The following is a 23,047-nucleotide window of genomic DNA, read 5'->3' on the forward strand; positions in this document are numbered from 1 at the left end:
CCTCCTCCGCCTCCGCCTCCGCCTCCTCCGCCTCCGCCTCCGCCTCCCTCTCTCTCTCTTTTTTTTTTTTTTTTTTTTTTTTTTAAGAGAATAAGCATGAAAGCCAGAGTAGGGGTGGAAGGGCAGAGGGAGAGAGACGATTTCAAGCAGGCTCCGTGCTGGAAAGTCTGTTCTGTCAATCTTTGGGTTGTTTTCTGGGTTATTTCACTGATGTAGGTGTTAAATAGGTGTATCAGTGGAATGTGGTGAGCCTCGGATCCTCTCACTCTGTCTTAATTGGAAATTCAGGAAACTCACTTTTTAAAAATTAGGCAATGCCAGAAACATATTAACTTACTTAAAAATCAGAAAATATAGCCAGGCTTTAGTTCTCAAGCTTTAGCTTATATCCTAGTCTGATAACAGTGTGGAAGCACAGAATGCTGAACCTACGCCTAGAGTTTATGATCAGGAGGCAGAAGGCAGGACCTGTAAATTTGCGTGTCTAACGAGCTCCCAAGTGATGCTGTCACTGGGGGTGCATACTTTGCGAACTGCTGCCTTAAATTAAAAGAAAATAGAAATGACCTATAATGCCACCCTTAAGGATAATGACGTATTGATGTACATCCTTTTGGACTTTTTATCCTGCAGAAAAAAAAAAGTGTGTGCGTGTGTGTGTGTGTGTATGGAGATGGAAGGGAGGGGACCATTAAGTATCTTTTCTTTAATAACCCAAAATAAGATGGTAATGTTCTTCCAGTTTTGTAATTGGCATTTAATATATAGTGTACATTTTTATCATTATAGCTATATCATCATTTTTAATGGCTACATGGAATTTTAGTATTTGCAAATTTTCTGTATTGTTTAGTTATATTCTATGTTTCTTGGATGGTCTTTAGCTTATTGTGTAATTTACTCTTGAGTGTAACTTCTGTAATGGAGGTTTGACTTTGAAAAATATGACTATCTCTAATATTTTCCTATGGATTTTTTTTTGCTAAGGATAAAACTAAAGGAAAATTAGTAAATTGGTCAGTATTAAGCTTTATTCAGCATCATTAGATTGCAAACATAGTGATTTTTTTGTACAATTAACTGTCTCTTTTGTAAGCATACCATTTCATTTTGTTCCTGCATGACCACAGCTCTACATAAGTGATGATAAGTAGTGTTTCTATCATAAATTGCTATTTAACACAGTACACCAGGATTTAGTGATCTAAAACAACCATTTTATTTTGTTCACAATTGTATGTGTTAGGAAACTGGGAAGGAGTCGTCTGGATGGTTTCTGTCTGACTCATGTGGTAGCAAGTAGAGCAGCCAGAGCTGAAAGATCCAATTCCAATATGGTTTCTTCACTGAGATGTTTGGTGCCCAGTGTTCTTTGGCCTTTACTTTTCTCTCTCCATATGGCATTTCACGATCCAAGTGTCTCAGTGTGGCTTGGGCTTCTCACAGCGTGGTGATCTCAGTTACACTTGTGACATGATGGCTATTTTCCAAGAGGCAAGAAGAAAAAGCTGCCAGGCCAGTTAAGTGCTATGCGCAGAATTGATCAAAGCAGTCACAGGTACCCACCCCCAACCAGATTCAAGCAGATGAAGAAATAAATTTCACGTCTTGAAGGGGAAGTAGGGTGGAAAGATCACACTGCAGAAGAGTTTTTGAGTTGGGAGGTATTTTTTGTCATCATCTTTGAAAAATTCAAAGTTCCACAAGTTGGTTGTTTACATAAATAAGTAGAATTGTTTATGTATACGTGCATTGACTATTTCATCAAAAAGTGTAAAAATTTTAATTTAGCTTTTAAAAATAAGTTGCTATGACTAATGAACACATCTAAATTTTAAATATTATGAAATAAATTTTATGCTAAAATTAATAACACATTCCTTTGTCAGCCATGCACATGTGGTAGTTCCTTCCTAACCTAGTCTTGTCTAAGAGAGTGTCATTTTTGACATTCTATTTGACAGTCTATCAAAAGATGTTACATTGAGTTCTTTAAAGAATAAAAGATAAATTAGACATGAGTTCTGCCTTATTGGATCTTATAGAAATCTAGAAGACATGGGGCATAATATATAATTATAAATAAGGTAATGATAGAAACATAGAATTGGGAATGGAAGAGAAGCATTTTATAAAGGCTTTATGGAAAATGTCACTGGATGTCAAGGGATGGGTACAATAAGGATGTGGAGATGATGATGATACTTAGAGGAACAGCAGGAGTAAAGGCATAAATAGAGAGTAGACAAATAATAATTATGACCATTTCAGTTTGGTTGTAGTTTAGAGCAGTAGTGCTCACGCTCTGGTGGACATTCAAGTCAACCTGGAGAACTTATACGGAGCTTGTATAGGGTACAAGGTAAAGGAATTGTGAGCAAAAAGAATAGAAAGATCAGTAGTGGCCATATACTGTGATAGTTCTTGAATACCAGGCTGCACATCTTTTGTGTTAGTAGGAAGTGAGGAACCATTGAAATGTGTTAATCATGAGAATGACCTGATTGAAGCCAAGCTTTAGAAAATTAATCTGGTACCAGAGAATATAGCAGATGGAGCAAAACAAGGTTGATTTTGGGGAATTTGGTATAAAGATGACTGAGGAAGAGGAGATCTGAATCTGTCCCTTGATGATGGCTGTGTGAGTGGAAAGGAGCAGAGGAATTCAAACAAGGAAGAATCTGTTAACTAATTTGATAAGAAGATGGTAAAGCAAAGACAGAAGTCTAATTATGGATCTAAAGTTACAGTTAAAGCTGGGTAGCTAAGAAGCTAGGGTAAGATACTCATTTGATAGAATTGATAGTTGAAAGCTATCAATGATAGAATTGAAAGCTGGTGTATTGTGTACATCATGTTTGTGTAATAAGGAGGACACCCAGAATCAGATCTGGAGGTTGAGAGAAAGGTAAAGCTGGAAATAGAGATTTGAGGGATTTTTGCCAGAGTAGGACTTAAAGAAATGGCAGTGGATGAGTTCACCAAGGGAAAGCATATAAAAGGAGGAAAAACAAACAAAGAAAACATAACCTAGGAAAATACTTACATTCAGGAAACAGGTGGCTGATAATGAGGGTGCAGAAATTTACAGTGTGTTCAGAGCACTAAGAAGAGAAGTAAGGTAGTCATTAGGGTGACTTTCTAGCTGGGGATGGTCAACAAGGTTGAATACTGCAGAGGAAGGTGGAGACTGAAAACATTTCCCTGGAAATGTTGGTCTTTAAAAACACAGTTCTGTTGAATAGTGAAAAGAGATGCCAGCAAAGGTTAAGGAATGAGTTGGTGGTCAGGAACTGGCACCATTTATAATGCTTTATTTTGCTAAGAAATTCACATTTCCAGTGGCCCTTTTAACTGATATTGTGGAGCTGGGAGAAAAATCAAGAAAATATTGGTCATTTACCTAAAAGCCATTTTTTTGTGATCTGTCAGGTAATTTAAAGCAACATGGAGTCCTCCTCCTCCTCCTCCTCCTCCTCTCTCTCTCTCTCTTTTTTTTTTTGTTCACTGCTGCAAATGCCTTTTTACCAGAGGCAGAGGTCTCTTAGGGATGTTACCTTAATCCAAAGGATTTCGTTTTTATTGAGCTCATCTTAGTACATAGAAAAACTCCTTCAAAGTTCAGCTCTGCAACAAAAAATGAAACATAACAACAGCCATGTCTTATTGCTGTTGGAGACAGAGTTCCTAAGCACTAAATTTATTGGGACAGATTTCTTGCAATCATTTTTATAGTTATAAACCAGTATCACAAGTTAACTGAATAGAATTTTTCTCAAAGGCAAAACTCCTAATTGGATACCATTAACAGTTACCAATGGGATGGTATATACTGTAGCTATTTCAATACCTTATCTTTTTATCTCTTGTTATTAATGTATTACACCTCAGGCTTCATCTGTACCTGACTTATTATGGGGCTGTCAGAGCAGTTAATGTGTATCAGGGCTCTGTGCTAGAACAATGCAAATTTTACAGCCTTTAATTCTTGTGGCAACCTCACAGAGCTCATATTGTTGCTCCCATCTTGACAATGAGTAAAGACTGAGAGAAGTCAAATAACTTACCAAAAATGAAATAGCTATTAATTTTCCGAGTCTGGATCCCTAGATGGTTTTCTGAACCCAAAGCTTATGCTCTTCACATGCTGCTTACCAATGATTCCCCACTCCTCTTCCTTGGACCATATGTACATCATGGTATCCCAGGGACAGTGTGCTACTGATGCTGAATTATCAGGGTTTCTGATAATTAGAGAGGATCTCTTCTGACTTTCTGACTGAAGAATAAGTTTGGATTGGTTAATCCCCTCCATCCCATTGAGTTAACATTTCTTTAATGAAGCAATTGTCTTTTCAAGTTATAGAAGACACGGAAAAGCCACCAGAGAAAAGAAAAGCAAAGGAAAAGGAAAGTTAATTGTAACTATAGTTTCGTGTGTCAGTACTAGATCCAGTGGGCTAAATATGGCCAGGGATTTTCATGAAGAGACTTCATCCAAGGACAGGGCAGTGTCTATTTGTGGTGCTTCGTGCATACCATATTCCTCTCCAGTTTTTTAGAGGAAATGATTGATGACAGCTTCCTAACAGTGGGAGGGTGTCACATAGCATGCATGAAGACAAGAGTGCCAAATCTGTGGAACCTTCGTCATCAGGATGATTTATAAAGCATCAGAAGTTTTCATTGTAAATCTCAGCCTATTGCACTATCAAAATCAATCTATGTATCACACAAGTTTGCTTTATAAAAAATTGCAAATTAGAGTCAACAATTGTCTGAGTTAGTGGAATCGTCATGTATAATCCATAGCAGTGGATACTCTCTAGTTAATTCGTAACTCTATACTGGAGAAAATAAATTTGTTTCTGTTGTATTTTCCTTAGGCTACTATTGAAGTAATCAACCTTTCCCCAGGCATAGATACACAAATGTAAAGAAAAGAGACATGCTGTAGAATTAATCAAGCAAATAGCAATTTGGAATATAGAAATTTTAATAGGTTTTTGTCTGGGTCTTTATAGGTTCTCTAGGATCAGGAAGAAGAACTAATAGTTGTAAATCACCTTTAAAACTGCAGCTATTTCCTCGCCTAGTCTTTGCTCTGTTCTGCTGTGCCTAATGTCAATGCTTACCTTTTTACAGCTGAGCAATATGACTCTACTTGCACAGAAATCTCATGAGCTCTGGTCTATGGGAGCATGTGTTACTGTTAAGGAAGTTTATTCCTGCATACAGCTGGTAGCTTTCTAGCATTATCTTTGAAATGCTGTGTTCCCCTAGGTGTCTGACCTTAGCACTCTTATTTTATTCTTCTCTGGGAGAGCATTTTCATTCCCATGAATACACCAGATGATTCCTAGATCTCTAAGTTCTACTTCACACAGTTGTCTGAACTTGCAGAGAATGGTCTGTGACATTCTGTGACATTCAATAGCAATCTCAGATTGAATAATACAAAACTGAACTCATTGTTTCCCTAATCTGCTCCTTCTGCCATGATCCCCCTCTGCTGTTAAAGTAATTACCATCTTTCCAGACAGGGGTGAAATCAGTCTTCTCCGTAATTCCTTCTTTTCTCAGTCCCCATGTACAATCAGTTGTGAAATTGCATCCAATCTAAATGCACATTGTATCTATTTCACTTCTTTAATCAACATTTTTTTTAGCTTCTTTGTATTTTCATGCCATAGCTTTAGAACATGAGACAGTGTCCACTTCAAGAAGCTCACACCTAGTAAGAGAAATAATAAAATAGACTATCCATGGACAGTATGATAATTACTAGTTGTCATTAACTAAGCACCAGTTGCTGAGACTGGGAGGAGAAGGTGGAAATCTTCCACCTCCAGGAGGAAGTGGTATGTAAGCTACATCTGGAAAGAAGAAGCGGGTGACCTAGGTAAAGGGCAGAAGAAAGTCTTTCAGAACATAGAAAAAGTAGTATATGCAAAGGTACAAAGATGTGAGAGAACAAGACCTGTTCAAAAAAAATGTAAGGGTGATCCAGGTACACGTTAAGGAGTACCAAGGAATAAAGTACATTTATGAAGTGTTGTGTACACTGTGCTATGAAATTTGGATTTCATTCTCAAAGTATCCTTTCCTTCTTCTTCCCCAGAACATGATCATATCTTTTGTCAGCACTCTAAGCCAACAAATCTCCTGACTATTCTCTTTCCCTCTACTCTTGCCTTTTCTTTCCTTAGATTGTAGTCAGAGGTGGCACCCCTGTTAGAATTGAAAACCTGTCTCTTTCCTAATCCTTCACTGGCCTGTATTACCAGATTACACTCCCTTTCTGCAACCCCCACTTCTGCCAAACACATCCCATGGATCAAGCGTATGACAACTGTCCTCCCCTCTAAGTTACAAACTCCTTAAGGCCAGAGCCCATGGCTCCTCCATTACTGTAGATTTAGAATCCATGTCATATACTTGGTACATAGTAGGCTTTTATATATCTGTCTCATTGAGTAAAAGGAATGCACTTTAGGGTCTCCGCATTTCTTCATTTTCCAAGTGCTTTTATGCACATGGACATAACCCCATCGCTGTCATCAGCACCGGCTTTCTTGTCCCTGCCAGCAAGTGTTCCTTACAGCCCAGTGGCTTGTCACATGCCCTGCTGCTACACAGCAGCAGCAGTTCCCAAACAGAGTGGTACGGATGTATACAAACCTTCCTGTGCAATGTTTATTTTTTTCTGCAGAAAATGAAAGGCCTCGCTTTTCCCTGGGGTAAAAGCAGGTTTGGAAAGCACTGATGCAGGGCCCCTTGCCAATCTTTGCAATTTCCAGGGCTCTACACCTCATTTCACTGACAGGTATGTTGAACAGGGCTTTGGGCTAGGAGCCCGGGCTAGGATTTGCATCCCAGCCTCAACTAACTAGGTCCCTACCGGTAGGCAACATTTCCGAGCCTTGATTGCATCACCTTTGGAATTAGTACTTAGAATTAATTCCAAATATCCTTGTCAACATTCTTTTACTAGTATTTTCATGGTAGCATATCAATCTGTTATCTTGCAACAAAAATCACAAAGCCATCCTGATTTTCTTTTTTTTATCTTGACTCGTTTAAGCAGAAAAGGTGTTATTGGAAGGATACTGAATAATCCACTAAAGCCAGGCAGAGGAATTGGACAGTTAGCAACATAAGGCACCCTTATGTTCACCCAGAAGCAGGGCGATGAGTTTGGCAATTGGTATCACTGGACACTTCCTCCCATCCATCTCTCTGCCAGTAACTCTCATGGTTTCCGAGTCTCTGCATAGCTCCCTCCGTGTTCAGAGTCCCATATGTGGGCATCCAACTGGCTGAGCCAAGAATCCTTCCACAGGATCTCCTGTGGAAGAAAAACAAAGGTGAGGGCATAAAATTTAGAAAAGATGATTTAAAGGGTATGCTATCTCTCTAGGCTTCCAGATAGTAAATTCCTATCATTGGAATAAGTTAGATCCCTAGATTATATACAAGACTGTATTGCCTTAGTCTCTTGAAGAACAACACTCACCCAATTGCCTGCTGTAACTTTCTGGGGGAACCTATGGCAGTGACATAGTCCATCATGATACTTAGAGTATGCTGTCGGGGATCCGATGTGAGAAAGAGCTTGCAGAAACTGAATCAGAGGACAACTTGCATCTGGTCCTGTGAGAACTGTGTAAGTTAGCATGTTTCTTTCTTCACATTGGCCCTTGGGTAGCTAAGAACCAAGTGTGGGGCTCTGCACAGCAACTGTCTTCACCCTTGTAGTTAACATTTTTATTTACCTTCTTTTGTTCCCGGTTGTTTATTTTGTAAATCTCCTCACATTCTTTTTGAAAGAAGGAATAAAAAAGGATGGGAAGTGGGGAGACATGGATGCCAACCACCCAGTGAACAGAAGTCACTGTGGCAGAGTGGCTGCAGCCACCATAGCAGCAGGACTGGCAGTGGAAATCAGTTACCTTGTTGTCCTGAATTCTTGTATCGAGGCAAACTAGTCTATTCCTATAGGTGCCTGCCCACTTGGTCTAAATATGGTTTAAAACAGTGTCAACAACAAAGGCTTTCACACCTCTCCCTTCATGTATTTACATGAACTGTTTTATCTCTTACGTAAAAATAGGATGTGGGACATCAGCTACTAGAGAGAACACAAGTAAACAATGAGACATCAGTAATGTCATCCAACTACTATGGATTATTGTGGATACTGAGTTGCTAACTATCCAAATGATATTCAAGTATTTCATGACCTGTTTAATCAAGCTGCAAAATAAGGAGTTAGAACACTTCAACTCCAGTGGTTTGATTATGTGGTGAAGAGAGTGGTGCATAAACATTAATCCTGGGAAATTAATTCATGAAAATTAGCTGAAGATACCCCTAGGGGCCTGTTTTGTATCTATTTTTGCATAAAATGTTGAACTAACTACTTACTGAAGGTGTCTTGGGGGAACTAGAATGATTATGCATGATTCTGTAGTTATCTAGAGAGAATCATGAAGAGGCCATGAAGTGACCTGAAAATGCATTCTGATTGAAGCTAAGTCTTGAACAGGAAAATTGCTTTGAAATGATTAAAGTTAAAATTGTTGGTAATGAAGGAAAACACTTGTGCTAGAATGAGGACTTTAAAAGAGAGAATCTCATTTTGAGTCTTTTGTAAAGCATATGGCTTTACTTTTTCATTGCAAAATATTGGGTTGTATAAACCTATCACATTGTCTTAATTTGAAATTCAGTGGAGGGCAAGCAAGACTTGGAGAGTGTTACAGATAAAAAAGCTGGCAAGAGATTGTCATGAGTGAAAAATCCGCCTTCAGAAGAGGGAAGTCTTCAATATCCTTTAGAGCCACCAAAATGTACCCACTCAGTGGAACCTTCCTAAGGGTTGGCCACAGTCTCTGCTCAAGGCACTTGGTACCTTTGTATGTTTGCTTGTCAGGTTGTACATTGATGGTTTGTTGAAACATCTGTCCTTCCCACCAGATCATGAGATCCTGGAGGACAGGGATCATCTTTATTGTGTATATTTCCAGCTTCTAGAAGAGTGCCCATCCTGCCCAGGACTAAATTTGTAACTCTGATTACAGTTATCCTCTTTAATAAATATTCACCTTTGCATATATTTAAAGATAATATTTTATCTCAAACCTTGGAAGGCAAATGTGTTTCAGACTTCAGACTTCTTAGATTTTGGAAAGGTGATATTAGTGTCTATCAAGAGTGTCTGTAAACAATGTCTATATCACATATAATGTAACACTCCAGCATAGTCTGGGGAAACTTCTATAATCAAGCACAATAATTATGCATCAAAAACACAAGGAGGATATTGTGAAGTTGCAATAAACATAGGGGTACATGTATCTTTGCAAACTAATGTTTTCATTTTCTTTGGGTAAATACCCAGAAATTGAATTTTTGGATCATATGGTATTTCTATTTTTAATTTTTTAAGGCACCTCCATACTTTCCACAATGGCTGTACCAATCTACATTACCACCAACAGTGCATGCAAGTTCTTTTTTCTTTACATCCTCCCCAATACCTGTTGTTTCTTATCTCCTTGATTTTAGCTATTTTGACAGGCAAGAGGTGATAGCTCATTGTGGCTTTGATTTGCCTTCCTCTCATGATAAGTGATGATGAGCATCCTTTTATGTGTCTGTTGGCCATCTGGATGTGTTCTTTGGGGAAATGTCCATATCTGCTGCCCATTTTTAACTTAGATTATTTGTTTTTTGGGTATTGAGTTGTATAAGCTCTTCATATATTTTGGATACTGACCCTTTGTGGGATATGTCATTTGCAAATATCTTCTTCCAATTCAGTAGGTTGCCTTTTAGTTTTGATGATTGTTTCCTTTGCTGTGCAGAAGCTTTTAATTTTAATGTAGTCCGAATAATTTATTTTTGCTTTTGTTTCCCTTGCCTCAGGAGATACATCGAGAAAAATGTTGCTATAGCCAATGTCAAAAAAATTAGGGCCTGTTCTCACTTTAGGATTTCTATGGTCTCAGGTCTCACATTTAGGTCTTTCATCCATTTTGATTCTGTTTTTGTATATGGTGTAAGAAAGGGGTCCAGTTTCAGTCTAGACAACAAAATGTAGTTGTCTACTTTTCTCAACACAATTTGCTGGAGAGATTGTCTTCCCATTGCATGTTCTTGCCTTCCTTGTCAAAGATTAAATTGACCATGTAATCATGGGTTTATTTCTGGGCTTTCTATTCTGTTCTGTTGATCTTTGTGTCTACTTTTATGGCAATACCATAGTGTTTTGATTACTAGAGCTTTGTAGTTTATCTTGAAATCTGGGATTGTGATACCTGTGGTTTTGCATTTCTCTTTCTATTCAGGGTCTTTTGTGGTTCCTTACAAATTTTAGAATTGCTTGTTCTAATTCTGGAAAAATGCTGTTGGTATTTTGATAGAGACTGCATTAAATCTATAGATTGCTTTGGGTAGTGTGGACATTTTAACAATATTCTGTAAATCCATCAATGTTTCATACTTTACAAAGCACAGGTCTTTGACTTCTTTGATTAAGCTTATTCATAGGCATTTTATTGTTTTTGGTGCAATTGTAAATGGGATTTTTTTTTTCATTTCTCTTTCTACTGCTTAATTATTAGTGTATAGGAGTACAACTGATTTCTTTATATTCATTTTTGTATCCTGCAATTTTACTGAATTCATTTATCAGTTCTAGTAGTTTTTTGGTGGAGTCTTTTGTGTTTTCTCTATATAGTATCATGTCATCTGCAAAAGAAAAAAAGAAGTTTTACTTCTTCTTGCTAATTTGGATGCTTTTAATTTCTTTTTCTTATCTGATTCTTATGGCTAGGACTTGCCAGTATTTTGTTGAATAAAAGTGGTGAGAGTGGACATCCTTGTCTCATTCTTGACCTTAGGAGAAAAGCTCTAAGTGTTTCACCACTGAGTATGATGTTCACTGTGGGCTTTTCATATATGGCCTTTATTATAATGACGTATGTTCCCTGTAGACCTACTTTGTTGAGAGCTTTAATCATGAATCAATCTTGTACTTTGTCAGATGCTTTTTCTGCATCTATTGAAATGATTATATGGTTTTTAATCATTTCTCTTGTTGACATGATGTGATCAAATTGATTCATTTAGCAAATACTGAACCATCCTTGTATCCCAGAAATAAACTGCACTCGTTCATGGTGAATGATTTTTTTTTTTTAAATGTATGTTGGATTTGGTTTGTGAATATTTTGTTGAGGATTTTTGCATTTATATTTGTCAGAGAGAGTGGTCTATAGTTCTTGTCCTTTTTTTGTAGTGTCCTTGTCTAGTTTTGGTATCAGGGAGAATGCTAGCCTCATAAAATGAATATGAAAGCTTTCCTTCTCTTCTATTATTTGGAATATTTTAAGAAGAATAGGTATTGACCCTTCTTTAAATGTTGCTAGAATTCATTTGTGAACTGTCTGATTCTGGAATTTTGTTTCTTGGGAGATTTTTGTTTACTGATTGAATTTTATTACTGGTTATCGGTCTCTTCAAATTTTCTATTTCTTCCTCCAGTTTTTGGAGTTTATATTTGTAGGAATATACCCATTTCTTCTAGGTTGTCCAATTGTTGGTATATAATTTTTTTAAAGATTTTATTTATTTATTTGACACAGAGAGAGAGATCACAAGTAGGCAGAGAGGCAAGCAGAGAGGGGGAAGCAGGCTCCCCGCTGTGCAGACAGCCTGATGTGGGGCTTGATCCCAGGACCCTGAGATCATGACCTGAGCCAAAGGCAGAGGCTTAACCCCCTGAGCCACCCGGGCGCCCCTGACATACAATTTTTCATAATATCTCTTATAATCTTTTGTATTTCTATGGTATCGATCATTATTTCTCCCCTTTCATTTGTAATTTTGTTTGAGTCCTTTCTGTTAGTCTGGGTTAAGTCTGTCAATTTTATTGATCTTTTCAAAGAGCCAGCTCCTGGTTTTATCTGTTTTAATCTTTAGTATTTCCTTACTTCTGCGGGTTTGGGGTTTTGTTTTTTGTTTTCCAGATCCTTTGTGTGTAAGGTTAGATTGTTTGAGATTTTTCTTGATTCTTGAGATAGGCAGATCTATACTGGTATCAACTTTCCTCTGAGAACAGCTTTTGCTGCAATCGAAACCTTGGTCTACTGTGTTTTCAGTTTCACTTATCTCCATGTATTTTTTTTTTTATTTCCTCTTTGATTTCTTGGTTGACCCATTCATTGTTGAGTAGCCTGTTATTTAACCTCCATGTATTTGTGCTTTTTCCAGCTTTTTTCTTGTGTTTGATCTCTAGTTTCATAGCATGTGGTCAGAAAAGATACATGATAGGACTTCATTCTTTTTTAACTTGTTGAGACTTGTTTTGTGGCCCAATACGTGATCTGTTCAAGTGCACAGGGAACATTTTCCAGAAAAGAATGTGTATTCTGCTCTTTCAGGATGAGAATGCTCTGAATATATCTGTCAGATCCATCTAGATCCATCTGGTCTAGTATATTATTCAAAGCCACTGTTTCCTTCTAGGTTTTCTGTTTAGATGATCTGTCTCTTGATGTCAGTGGGTGTTAAAGTCCCCTAGTATTGTATTACTATTGATTAGGTGCTTTGTGTTAGTTATTAGCTGCTTTATGTATTTGGGTGCCATACTTACTTACAATTGTTATAACCTCTTATCAATTGCTCCCTTTATGACTATATAGTGTTCTTCCTTGTCTCTTAGAGTCTTTGTTTTAAAGTCTATTTTGTGATACAAATATTGCAACTCCACTTTTTTTTCACTTCCATTTGCATGGTAAATACTTTTCCATCCCTTCACTTTGAATTTGCAGGCGTCTTCAGGTCTGAAATGAGTTTCCTGGTAGGCAAGGTATAGATGGACCTTGCTTTCCTTTTTAAAATCTATTCCATCATCCTCTGCCTTTTGATTGGAGTGTTGGGTCCATGTGCATTGAAAGTAATTATTGATAGTTATATACTTATGGCCATTTTGTTAATTGTTTTATGGTTATTGCTTTTGTTCTGTTCTTTTCTTCTCCTGTTCTCTCCTCTCACAGTTTGTGTTCTGCAAGAGGGGACCTACAGCTGCCCCGAACAGAGGCAGGCCGGGTTGGAGGGAGTGGATTGGCAGAAGCACAAGGATGGAGGTTTGTGAGCACACTGTTAGCAAACTAGATGGCAAGTGTTGGCTCCAGTCCCTACAGATACCTGTGTATCTAGCCTGGGACATGGGGAAGGGAAATGGCTCCTGCCAGCACTTTTCTTTTTTCAGAAATTTCCCAAGGATTTCTACCCCTCCAGCACATGCTGTGAGATAACTGAACAAATCTCTCTGCTTAATACCTGAGGCATTTTCAAACTGCTGCTTCTATGCTGTGTCTCTGCAGGCTCTTTGTTGTGCTGTCTCTTGAAAGGCATGGACTCAGTTTCCTCTAGCCTTTCTTGTTCCCCCAGAGCAGAGCCTGCTGATTTGGAAAGTTTTAGGTGTTCAGCCCCCCTTATTTTAAGAACCCATGAAATTTGGCCCCTCTCATTTTCAAAGTTTAATGTTACAGGAATTCATCTTCCCCATGAGGGTTCTCCATGCCTGGGGTACTTGTTAGGAGAGGCTCTTTCTTTCCTTTCCCCAAGGGAGAATTTCTCTCTCCAGTGGACAATCCCTGCAAGTCTGTTTGGCTCCCAGTCATGTCTCTGGTCTTCCTATCCTCTTAGATGTGGCCTCCTCTTTACATTTAGCTGTGGAGAGTCTACTCTGCCAGTTCCAGATTGTTTCCTGTGTAATTTACACTGATGTGGGAATTATCTAGTTGTATCAGTGGGAGGCGAGGAGTTTAGGGTCTTCTATTCTGCCATATTCATTAGCCACACGCCCTTGGTCCTTTTTTTTTTTTTTTTTTTTTTTTTTTCCATTTCTTTTTAAGCACCTGTTGCTGGGTAGACCAACACCAGGCCTCAGTTCCTTGGGCAAAGAGGAACAAATGGATGAGAACTGCAGTGGCTGGGAAGGACTCTATGGAAAATCTGGACTAAAGTGGGTGTTACAGTGGGGGATCCCAGGGATATGAGGAAGGGGATTACAAACAGCATAGCAGTCATCAGAAGCAGGAAGGTGAACAAGGCATGAGCTCTTAGGTGTACCTTGAAGAAGCCCTTAGAGTAGAACTTCCATACTGAGATATAATGCAGGTGAGTTTGGAAAGATGTGGGTAAAAAGGGCTTTGGATGGCAGAGTGGAAAGCTGACTGACCTCTTTAAGCTCTGGCAAACCAGCCCTTCTTTTAAACAGTGTTCATTCCAGTTCTAATATTGTTGCAGTTTGATTTGACTTTCAAAAGTAATTGTAGGTAATTTAATATTATAGAATAAATATCATCTGACTGCTGCCTTGTTTATGTGGAAAATTTTCTCCTTACACTGCTAAGTAAATTCATCACAGACAGATTTTATTTGCTTATACTGCATATAAAACATTGTTTGTATTTTCTTTTGGAAAATATTTTAATCCAAGGAATTTTTGTGCTTCTTCTCATTTCCCATCCTGATCCTCTTGTGACCCTGGCTCTAGTTCTGAGTATCTTTTTTTAAAAGTCTTTGCTCCCATTTACAGTCATCTTCTTCCTTCTTTCCTGTGTTTTTTGTTTTTCCCTCTATCCTACCTTTAGACTCTTGTGCTTTGCTTATTCTTATTTTTGCAAGCTCTTCCTTCAAGAGAAGGTGTTCTGAAGCCAAGAACTGGGAGGGTGCTCCATAAACTATAGGCCTATGAATAGGGGGTGGTGGGAACCATAGCAACACACACCTGTGCCTCTGGCACCTGAAGAAAAGTCGGTGCTCATGAAGGCTGTGTTTACCACATGCCAACATAACTTCTCAGTGGAGCCAATTCAATCAAAAACGGGCAATTCACTGCAAATTTAGTCCATGTGCTTCCTTGGCATTGTGTTGATAAAACAAACTAGTTGACTAATAGCACTGATCAATTTTCAGCTAGTAATTTTGGTGTTTCCTAGAGCAGAGGGGAGCAGGAATAGGCAAAGAGTGTGTATAATGATCCCCTGGATGCAAAAACAAAAAATTAGAGCTCTTGAACTGAATAAGTAAGAGTTTAAACTTTACTAACATTTGGTTTTTATATATTAAAAACATATGGTTTTTATATATTATTATATATAATATATAACTGATAATATATGACTATGATAATATATGACTATATATGACTATATATTATCAGTTATATACATAACTAGTTATATAATGAATATATATATATATATATATATATAAAATTCTTAAATATTGAAGTCAGTTCTCTAATATTTTTGCTATTAGAGTACACAATCAAAATAGACTATTCTAGATCATTGATTCCCAATCTGTGGGCAACAGAGTTATTGTAAGAGGCCCATTAATATATGTGGAAGTATTTTCTCATTCAGCAGACACTAAAAATACAATGATCTGCTAAGGGATTATAATGATTTAATATGATTCTGTTGTATTTTAAAATTTACCATAAAGGTGGATTCCTTATGCCTAAAAATGTTGAGTGCTTTGAAGAGGAGACACAGTTAAACATGGGACACAAAAAAGCATAGGGAAGAGTCAAGTCCCAGTAAAATACTACATTGTTTGGTCAGGGTAATCTAACCTATTGAGAAAATTTTAGTCATACTTTAGAGATACCATGGTTCTGTTCTAGATTGCTGCAATAAAGTGAATATTACAATAAAGCATGTTAAATGAATTTTGTGGTTTTTCAGTGCATATAAAAGTTAGGTTTCCATTATACTGTATTAAGTTTGGTTTTTAAAATACAACATTATTGCAATGTACATACTTCAGCCTTTTTTAGAAGATATTTTTTAATGAATCATAACCTGAGCTTTCAAAAAGTCGTATTTTTTTGTTGGTCGAGGGTCTTGCCTCAGTGTTGATGGCTGGCTGGTGGTTGTTGAAGATTTGGATTGGCTGTTGGAGTTACTTAAGACAACTGTGAAGGTTGTCACGTCAGTATACTCTTATTTTCATGAACAATTTCTCTATAGTATGTAGTGGTATTTGATAGCATTTTCAAAGCTTGAAGCCCGACACTGACCTCTCCACTCTAGCTATGAAAAAGTCTTCCAATAGAAGACTGTTTCATCTACCTGAAAAATCTGTTCATTAGGGTAGCCACCTTCATTAATGATCTCAGATACATTTTCTGGATAATTTGTTGCTTTACCTTGTTTTTTTTCCTTTGGGAGATGGCTTCTTTCCTTAAACCTCATGAACCAGCCTCTGCTAAGTCAAACTTTTCTTCTGCAGCTTCCTCACCTTTCTGCCTTCATAGAACTGAAGGGAGTGAAGGCCTTGGTCTGGCTTTGGCTTAACAGAATGCTGTGGCTGGTTTGAGCTTGGATCCAGACCACTAGAACTTTATCCACATCAGCAGTAAGGCTGTTTCACTTTTTGTATCATTTGTGTGTTCATAGTAGGTTTTTGAAATTTCTTTTAATGTTTTTCATTCACACCTTGGCTGTTTGGTGCAAGAAGCTTAGCTTTTGGCCTATCTTGGCTTTTGACATGCTTCCTCACTAAGTTTAAGGATTTATAGTTTGGATTCTTTGTTTCCCTATTTTGAATGAGTATTGGCACATCTTAGGGAACTAGCTTCCAGCCCAGTATTCTCCTTTTTTGCATCTCTTAGTTTGCTAGGGCTGTCATAACCAAATATCATAGACTGCATGGCTTGAGCAATAGAAAGTTTCTCACAGTACCGAAGACTAGCAGTCCAAGGTCAAGTGTCAGCAAGTTTTGTTTCTTCTGAAGCTTCGCTCATTGGCTTACCAAATGGCCAATGTTTTGCTGTGTCCATACCCTACCCCTATTGTTTCTTTATGTGTCTTAATATCCTCCTCTAACAAAATTCCAGCCTGATTGGATTAGGGCCCCATTACTGGCCTCATTTTAACTTAGAACCTTTAAAGAGATAACTATTTGCAAGTACAGTCCTATTCTGAGGTACTGGGGGTTAGGGCTTCAACATATGCAGAAAACAATGCAGGTCCTAATAGTAATTTCCTTCTGATTAATCTAGGTTTTTCAGGGAAGTATGTGGGACAGCAATATGATTAAGCTGACCTGATCTTTGATGGTCAAAGTGTCTCATTTGGAAAATAAGTATTATGATGGATCCTGATAAAGATCAAGGGGCAGAAGGTATACACTTCAGTCTTGGCTCAAAAAATCTTATTCTATGCCCAGGTTTCCTCCACCATGGAGACCATAATAGAATCTGCGTCACAGAGTTATTGTGAGGATTAAATGCATCAGGACGCCTAAGTCACTCAGAACACTGCCCTAGGTGTAGTAAGCATGGAGCGTGACACTGAGTAAGGAGGAGGATTATATTTGTCAGGTGTCATAGTTAATTTTATGTGTCAATTTAGATGGGCTATGGGGTCCACCCCTTTGAAGGTTACTTTAAGGGTATTTTGGGCTGAGATTTACATTTAGATCAGAGGACTTTGAGTTAAAGCATTTTGTTCTCCAATAGGTGGGTGGACTTCATCCAGTCAGTTGAAGGCCTGCATAGAACAAAAGGCTGCCCCCTACAAGCAATAAAGGATTTGCCAGCAGGCTGCCCTTGAAATTAAACTGCAACTCTTTGCTGAGTCTTCTGGCCTTCCCCATTAGATAGATTTTAAACTCACCAAGCCTCCATAATTATATGAGCTAAATCCTTTAAATAAATTTGTTTCTGTGTATAAACACATGTCCTACTGGTTCTGTTTCTCTGGAAGACCCTGCTTAATACAGTATGTGTGGAAACCAAAACTATAGCTGAAGTATAGCTTTTAGTTTTTCTTTTACTTCTGAATTTTCTGTGCTGTATTCACTATATTCTTTGCATGTCTGTATACATACTAATAAGGATCTGTGACAAGACTGCTAGAATACATAGGCACTCTCTGTTTATTAGTCTTTCTTAAAGAAATTCTTAAATTTTGCACTCCATACCATACTTTTAAACAATAATACTCTACATCTGTGAGGTTCTCCCCCACCCCCCACCACCCCACCCAGGAAGCACGTTGTATACCTAACAAATGTTTGGAATAAAAGAATCCTAGGCTTTAGTAAAATGAAAGTTGATTTTTAAAAAAAATTGAATCACCAAGCAAGCAAGCAAATATATTGGCAGGAGTCCTGGCAAATCAATCATATGAGAAAAGTTAAACAAGCTGGAACAGCAAATAAAGGCTTGAGGAACAAGCAAGTAGCAGCTATCAAATCTAAAAAGGGTTATCGTGGAGAGGATGGAGACCAGCTGTCCTATAGTTCCACTGAGCCCAAACAAAAACAAAAATAGATAAAAAGTTCACTATGACAGACCATTAGATCTAGGCTCCTGGCAGTTAACATGGTTGAAATGGTTACTTAGCATGTTCCAGAATATATTCAAAGGATTCTTTAAAGTCGGTTAAGCTTGCTTCTTCTGGGTGTGGTGCTCAGTGGCAAATTCAGATCCTGAATTCCCAATGAGGCTAATTAGAATCACTAAGGGGAGGGGGTTGTAAAAACCACAGGCTCCCTTTCAATGAAGTGTTAGGAAATGGTTTCTAGGATATCCTGGTGAGAATAAAAACAAGGTGCAAAAGTGAATGTAGTATTCTACATTTGGTATGAGGGAAAAAAACGGGAAATAAGAAAAATATTCTAATGAAAACAGTTCATCTTTTAGAGGTGTGGTAGTCGTTGGGAATGCAATCTGTATTTCTTGTATTAGTTTCCCACTAGATTGCCACAAATATAGTGGCTTAAAACAACCTTTATTTTACAGTTCTGGAGGTCATGAGTCCAATATGTATCTCTTTGGGCTAAAATCAAAGTATCAGCAAGGCTGCATTTTTTCTGAAAGCTCTAGGGGATAATCTGTTTTCCTTTCTAGTTTCTAGAGGCCACCTGCATTCCTTGGCTCATGGCCCTTTTCTCCATCTTCAAAATCCAGCCGTATAACATCTCTGTCTGACTCTAACCCTTCTGCCTAGCTCATCTACATTTATGGATTCTTGTGATTATATTTGGGTTCATGGAATGTTACAGGATAGTCTCATTATCTTGGTATCAACTGATTGATCAGCAACCTTAAGTCCATCTGTAACCTTAATGCTCTTTGCTCTGTAGCACTGCTACAGTGATTAGCAGTCTCTTCCAGAGATTAAGATATGGACATGTTTGGAGTGTGTGTTAGATGGGGCATTCTGCCTACCTTACCTTTTAAGAATAATTTTTAACTTTTGAACCATGCAAATGTTTATGTATTCAAAAATAACATTTAATCAAAAAGGATAGCAAAAGCACACTAAAATCGAATACAAATGGAAACAAACCAAACAGTGCTTAATACAGCTATGCTGTGGAGGACAAAAAGGACAAATTCCAATAAATATAACCCTTAAAAAATGAGATGTATTTTAAGGATTAAAATAGTTGCAAAGAAACCTTGATTTTTTACTCAGTAAATTTGTGGTTGGGAACCAGAGAGCTGACTTTAGAAGAAGGGAGAGAGAAATATGGAATGGGGGAAGGTGAGGGAAAACCTTGAGGTTTTAGGTATTTTATTTTTCTTCTCTGACACCTTTAGAGCAATGAGTACATATAGTAGCAGGCTTTGGTTTCTAAACAGTATTCCCATGTAAACCAAGGTTTCTTTATAAGATGTCTGATTCCAGGCTGAACAGGTATAAAGTACAAGGAGGCCTGCAACATGGAGTGGTACCAAGAAGTAAGGAAGTGCTTGGGGACTGACGGAGACCTGTCCAATGTTAACCAAGAATTCATAAGAAGAAGTATTTGACATTGATGGAAAGAGGGGTTTGGGATCAGAAGAGGAATCAATTTAGAGAAGAATGATGGCTAATAAATAAAAAAGGAAAAATAAATTTGGAAACTCCTGTTGTAATCATCAATGTGCTAACTAATTCAGGAAGGATCATCGATGGATGTTAAAATCATCAGATGGTTTAGAAACTAGCTTCCTTGAGAAATAATAAAATGACTAGATGAAATGTTGACACAGGACAGTTACATATTTCAAGATATCATCCCACAGATTAGTTACTAATTATAAAAAGAAAATGATTTGTTTACAGAGGAGAAATCTGGTCAATATCACCTTAATCAAGTGATCAAACTTCTTATCCCAAGAATGGGACAGATACTTTGTGCCTTCTGCCATGACAGAATAGGAAGAACGCATTATCAAGTACATTGTGTCCTTGCCAAGAACATTTAACTTGAATCTTTTCAGGAGGGGAAAAAAATCAAGCAATTATAAATGTAGGACATCTTACAAGGCAACAGGCCTGAACAAAAACTATGACAATTATGATGCAATTGTTGATCCTTAAGAAATTAAAAAATAGCCATAAAAGACATTATTGGGGCAATTGGAAAATTCTGAATATTGGCTATACATTAATATTGTATCATTAAGAACTTGCAATGTGTTTATGTAGGAAAGAGTTCTGAGGAGACACATGGAAATATTAGGGGCAAATTCAGAATATCAGCAAATTTCAAATGGTTCAATACAAAAAGTATATGTATACAGACAGGCATACAAGGAGAAAGTAACAAATGCAACAAAATGTAATAACTAGTTTGATTTTCAAAATAATATTCCTTTATTGTGCCCCTGGGCTTCTTGATAGCCATTGGGCTTATTTTGTGTTCCAAGATGTTGTGAAGTTTGTTTAAAAAAAAAAAAAAGTGTTTCTAGTTATGTTTTTAGAGTCCCTCACCTGACATACAGCTCTTTGACTCTCTATGCAATGTGATTTCTCGAATGCATATGCTAGTAAATAGTACTTCAATGAAAGCAGTCTTATATGTTAATCTCTATGGAGCTCCAATTGATTGGAAAAACATTTGAAAATAAAAAGTGGACCTATAGTATCGGGTTTATAGCTAGCACTACATAGATGTGTGCTAAGTGCACTTTAAGTTTTTTAACTACTATTAAAATATTACCCAATAGTAACAACAATAGCATCAACAACAAAAGACACAGGTTTCCAGACCTTGCTTCACTGCAGGGTGATCTAAGAATAGGGCCTTCCTGGATCTGCGTTTTAAACAGGTTTGCCTGCATTCTTCTGCCCACTGCAGCTGATGGCCCTAGGAAGCGCTACTAGGTCTTACGGGCTCCTTCCTTCTCAGGGTTCAGCTTTCAGTGCTTCCCTCTAGTGACCTCCTCTTAAACCAGGCACATATCTGTTGATGGGGGTTCTTTGCCATCTGTCGTCTTTATACTTGATTCCTATCTTCCAATGCCGGATTTCCCTTAGTTTTCCACCTCCCTCTGTGATCACTAGTTCCATGTTGCTCCATGTAGTTTCCAAGGAAGGCTTTAGTCTCACTTTAATCTAACTCATGCTGCTCAGCCAGTAGATGGGACAATACTTTTCATAAAAAATATTTTTTTCATGTCTCTGACTTATCCACATAAGAAAGTCCCCCTAAAATACTGGTAACTCCATAGGAAATTCTGAGAATGCAAACCAGATTTATGCTCCCTGGGTGTATGCAAACTGAGGATGGGGGTTAAGGTTGCAGATCCATGGGTTGGACAGCTCAGCTCTGAAGCCAGCCTCTACCAAATAACTGGTTGCTGTAGGACTTTGGGCAATATTTTAACCAATATTAGTTTTCTCAAATGCAAAATGGGTCTAATAACTACCTCCAATGGTTGTGAGGATTTAAAGGCATTCAGGTACATAAATCACCTACAAAAGTACCATATAAATGTTTACTATTTTTGATCATTATCTTTCCAACAAATTTCAGACCTGGATCAAATTCTGTCTTTGAGACAGTAATTCTGATAAAATAATTTCTTGCTTTCTTTGTGTCTCCATGGGTTCAGGTTTCCCTAGGACTTCTACATGCCCATGCTACACATATCCTGTGGCCTCCAGAGCGCTGGCAGAAATTGGAATCTGTTCTTCCTCCAGAGCGCTTGCTAGTTCAGAGAGAAGAGGAATAATGGCATGAAACTCCCTCAGCTGCTGGCATTGGCAGGCCAAAACCACCCCTTACAGAAGGGATGGAGAGGAGGAACCTTCAGAAGGGCAAAGTTTGTTTCAAATGAAATGATCTGCATTATTAAAGAAAAAGTGTTAAAATATTATATAGTATTAAATAGCAACTGATTTTGTGTTTAATTGTAATACTCTATTGCTCAATGCCAAAAAATTACAGACCTTTGGGAATAGGAAAACTTTATTCCCATGTCTTACAGGGAATTTGTTATGTGTACTTAGTCTATCAATTGTTGGGTTTTAATTTTGGTGCTTGCTGCTGAGAGAATATGAAAATTAATATTTGATGAAAGTAATTCAGTAATGTCATTTACTCTTTAGAACATGAAGAAACATACAGTGATGGAAATTATATTGTAATTGACAGTATGTACGAGGCAGTGACTGCTGGTTAAGAAGAACAGTAAACTGTGATATAAAAATAAAACTGATTTGCTCAGGTACTGTTTTGGGTATTAATCATTTAACCTGTACCTCCCTTAATGAGGAATATTTTTTTTTTTTTGGAAGCAAGGAATTAAAGTAAGGAGAACCAATTCTATCAATATTTCCATACAATTAAAGCTTTCTTATTAGCCCTTTTAAATAAAAACTTCTGAGTGATCTCTAGCCTGTTCACATCCATGAATAAACCTATTCATCAGTATTTAGTCACTATTTGGTAAAATGTTCCGAGTGAAATGAAAAAAGTTATTCCTGTTTGACCAACTTTTTTTCCTCCCAATGATTTTCAGTGTTTACCTCTTTAAATACTGAAATCATCAATTGCAAAGTGGGGTGATAATGGCATCATAGATCCTCTAACTGCAGAGGTAAGGTAGTAAATTCCTTCATACGAGTCTATATTTATTCTTGCAAATGTGGATGCAAGCTTCCTTAGTGGTCAGGAATGCAAAGAGTAAGGGTAAAAAAAAAAATATGCCTATTAACAGCAGCTGTTACTAACAATT

At 37.6% G+C, this 23,047-nt stretch overlaps 1 protein-coding gene across 2 annotated transcripts in view; it reads left to right on the forward strand.

The window, feature by feature from the left end:
- The window catches only part of IMMP2L (inner mitochondrial membrane peptidase subunit 2), an 859,460-nt gene extending 836,920 nt beyond the window's left edge, over positions 1 to 22,540 (forward strand). For both annotated transcript variants that reach the window (XM_032871296.1, XM_032871300.1), the window contains exon 7: positions 21,923 to 22,540. In XM_032871296.1, the coding sequence (XP_032727187.1) occupies positions 21,923 to 22,042 (120 nt within the window). In that variant the 3' untranslated portion in view covers positions 22,043 to 22,540. The remainder of the gene's footprint in view (positions 1 to 21,922) is intronic.
- The last annotated feature ends 507 nt before the right edge of the window (positions 22,541 to 23,047 follow it).

This window comes from Lontra canadensis, unplaced genomic scaffold, assembly GCF_010015895.1.
Source record: "Lontra canadensis isolate GAN:19392208 unplaced genomic scaffold, GSC_riverotter_1.0 scaffold2, whole genome shotgun sequence".
In the NCBI taxonomy this organism is placed as follows: Eukaryota; Metazoa; Chordata; class Mammalia; order Carnivora; family Mustelidae; genus Lontra; species Lontra canadensis.